This window comes from Berghia stephanieae, chromosome 5 (assembly GCF_034508935.2).
Source record: "Berghia stephanieae isolate SIO BIC M18660-M18661 chromosome 5, UCSD_Bste_1.3, whole genome shotgun sequence".
Taxonomy (NCBI): Eukaryota; Metazoa; Mollusca; class Gastropoda; order Nudibranchia; family Aeolidiidae; genus Berghia; species Berghia stephanieae.
Genome location: NC_088364.1, coordinates 3,879,727 through 3,882,226, shown reverse-complemented (window position 1 = coordinate 3,882,226; position 2,500 = coordinate 3,879,727). Strand labels below are relative to the sequence as shown.

The 2,500-nt window shown below is 38.2% G+C and overlaps 1 protein-coding gene across 1 annotated transcript in view; it reads left to right on the top strand.

Moving 5' to 3' along the window:
• LOC144974049 (uncharacterized) overlaps window positions 1-2,500 on the top strand; it is a 12,287-nt gene that overhangs the window by 9,764 nt on the left and 23 nt on the right. The window contains exon 2 of the mRNA XM_078916937.1: window positions 978-2,500. This exon is cut by the window's right edge and continues 23 nt beyond it. Coding sequence (XP_078773063.1) covers window positions 996-2,090 — 1,095 coding nt within the window. The 5' untranslated portion in view covers window positions 978-995 and the 3' untranslated portion in view covers window positions 2,091-2,500. The remainder of the gene's footprint in view (window positions 1-977) is intronic.

The following is a 2,500-nucleotide window of genomic DNA, read 5'->3' as shown; positions in this document are numbered from 1 at the left end:
TATTCGACACTGTAAAAAGCTATAACTGTTATAATTTTGATGCTACATCGTCAGTTGTTTGGTTTATGTTTTATCTTCTATCCCCGAAAAACTGTTGAAAGCGCCATTTTCTTTAGATTTGTCTAATTATTTTGTATTTGAGTATGTTTGTGGCAAACGTCAAAATATAACCTTTTGGAAGAGTCTATCTATATATCTCTCCCTCCACTCTTTCAGTCTCTCTTTCTCTCTATCTATCTCTCTCCATATCTCTCTTAGCAATACTCTCCATCTCTCTCTCTACATCCCTCCATTTCTCACTCTCTCTGTGTCCATCCACCCTCCCTCTCTCTCTCTCTCTCTCCCTCTCCCTGTGTGTATCTCTCTCCACTCTCTCCATATCTCTCTTACTCGGCAATACTCTCCAGCTCTATCTATCCGTCTCTCTACATACCTCCATTTCTCACTTTCTCTCCGTCCATCCTCTCTCTCTCTCTCTCTCTCTCTGTCTCTGTCTCTCTCTCTCTCTCTCTCTCTCTCTCTCTCTCTCTCTCTCTCTCCACCTCTCTTCTCCTATAGAACTAAGAGGAATATAAAATTCTTTGAAAAATAAAGAGATAGAAATGCTATGATAAAGTGAAGTATGCAATTGATAAGCGTGTGGTATTTTTAATAAAATTGTTTTGGACTCTTTATAAGCCATTCAATGTCCCTGTCTTAAACAAATCGAATAATATCGTCAACATCTTTCTGTAGCATATTCCCGTTTCCTTTCATTTTGTTTTGGGTTTTTTAAAAAGTATTTTTCTATCATTAGTCTGATTTGATTTGGCAACTAGAAAAGTATTTTAGTGACCACAAGGTGTGATTTTCTACTTATGATGTCAGAGTAAGGCTTCACTCTTTCTCTTTAAATATTGTGTCTTTTCTTAACCATTTCATGTGCTTTATCCTTTCGTCAGTCTTATTTATATTGTGTTTATTTTGTCACTTCACAGATTTTCACAACTAGTGTCATGGATTCCCGGACAGCAGCCACAGACTACACTACAACTCCACTAGACTACTCCAATAACAGTTTATATCTTTGGATGCACTTCAACAACATATCGAACTTTTCCTTTATTTGGGTTAACACTGATATAACCATCTCTCGTACAACTTTACCATTTACCTATAACCATTTTTGGGGTACTTTTATGGATATAAGTTTGACCATTATCCTTTCACTATTTGGTCTAGTCTCAAACTTCATCAACATGATTATTTTTATCCGTCGAGGTATTTCTAAAGACAGTTTCACAATGAATCTAATGGGATTGGCCGTGTTTGATTTTCTTACCTGCCTGGCGCACCTGGTAACTCAGTTCCGTTACCTTATGCCTCGGTCGCATAGAAAGACACTCGCAACTATTACAGATCCTTTCATTACCAGCTCCTGTTTGTCACTGGCCTACATATCAGCGGAGAGAATGGCCTGTGTGGTGTGTCCATTCCATGTCAAATCCATATTTACAAAATGTCGTACGTGCTTTGTATTAATTGTCCTCTTTTTTTTACCTCTTTCCTTCACTATTACACTGACTGTGTTTATTTTTGAGTCTATAGGGACTATAAAAATAGATTTTAAACGCAAAGTAGAGAACGCAATGACTATAACAGAATTTGGTGTTCTACGACCATTGAGTGTTGTGTGTGTGGTTATATTTAACAGCATCTTGATTGCTCGTCTGGTCAAAGCAAATAAATTTAGATTGGCCACGTCATCCCAAACACAGACGGATCCTGAACAAAAATGGAACAAAAAGGAATTGAAACTCATTCGTATGTATGATGGTAACGGTGTCTGTTGTATTTTTGTGTGTCATGTGACAAGTTCGACAAGTGAAATTTTAAACCAATATATTGACCTGTCTGATCTTAGCCCTATCCTTTCCAAATCCACTAGCAATCGCCACCGTGCACGATTAGCTACTGTGGCTAACATTTTAGAGTTAATCAACACGTGTTGTAATGTTATTGTGTATTATAACTTGTGTTCTGACTACAGAGAAGAACTGGAAGCTTTTCTCTGCTGTTGCAGACAAACAAAAACCCCAAATCCTGTTTAGTTGCCTTTAAATTGTAATCGCCAACACGAGAATAAGAATTATAAAAATCGAAGCATTTATATAGCGCAATATCTGCAAAACATGCTCAAAGCGCTTTACAATGGGTCCCTAGCCTACAGCAACACTTAACATGTAGGACGAGACATGCCGATATGACATAGCGATAATACTTTTTTTCGGACAGAGACAACGCTTAAAACGGCCGAGTACTCATTTTACACCTAAGGACACTGAGATAATGTACGTTAAGAGCCTTTTCCAAGGACTCAATAATTATGCACAGCTCAGAGCGAGACTCAAACCCTGAACTGTCAGATTGGAAGGCGAGTGACACACCACTAGACCACACAGCCGCATAAGGCCCGAATAGAATCACCCTAAAATCCTTTGTAAATCAACGGTTGCAACAA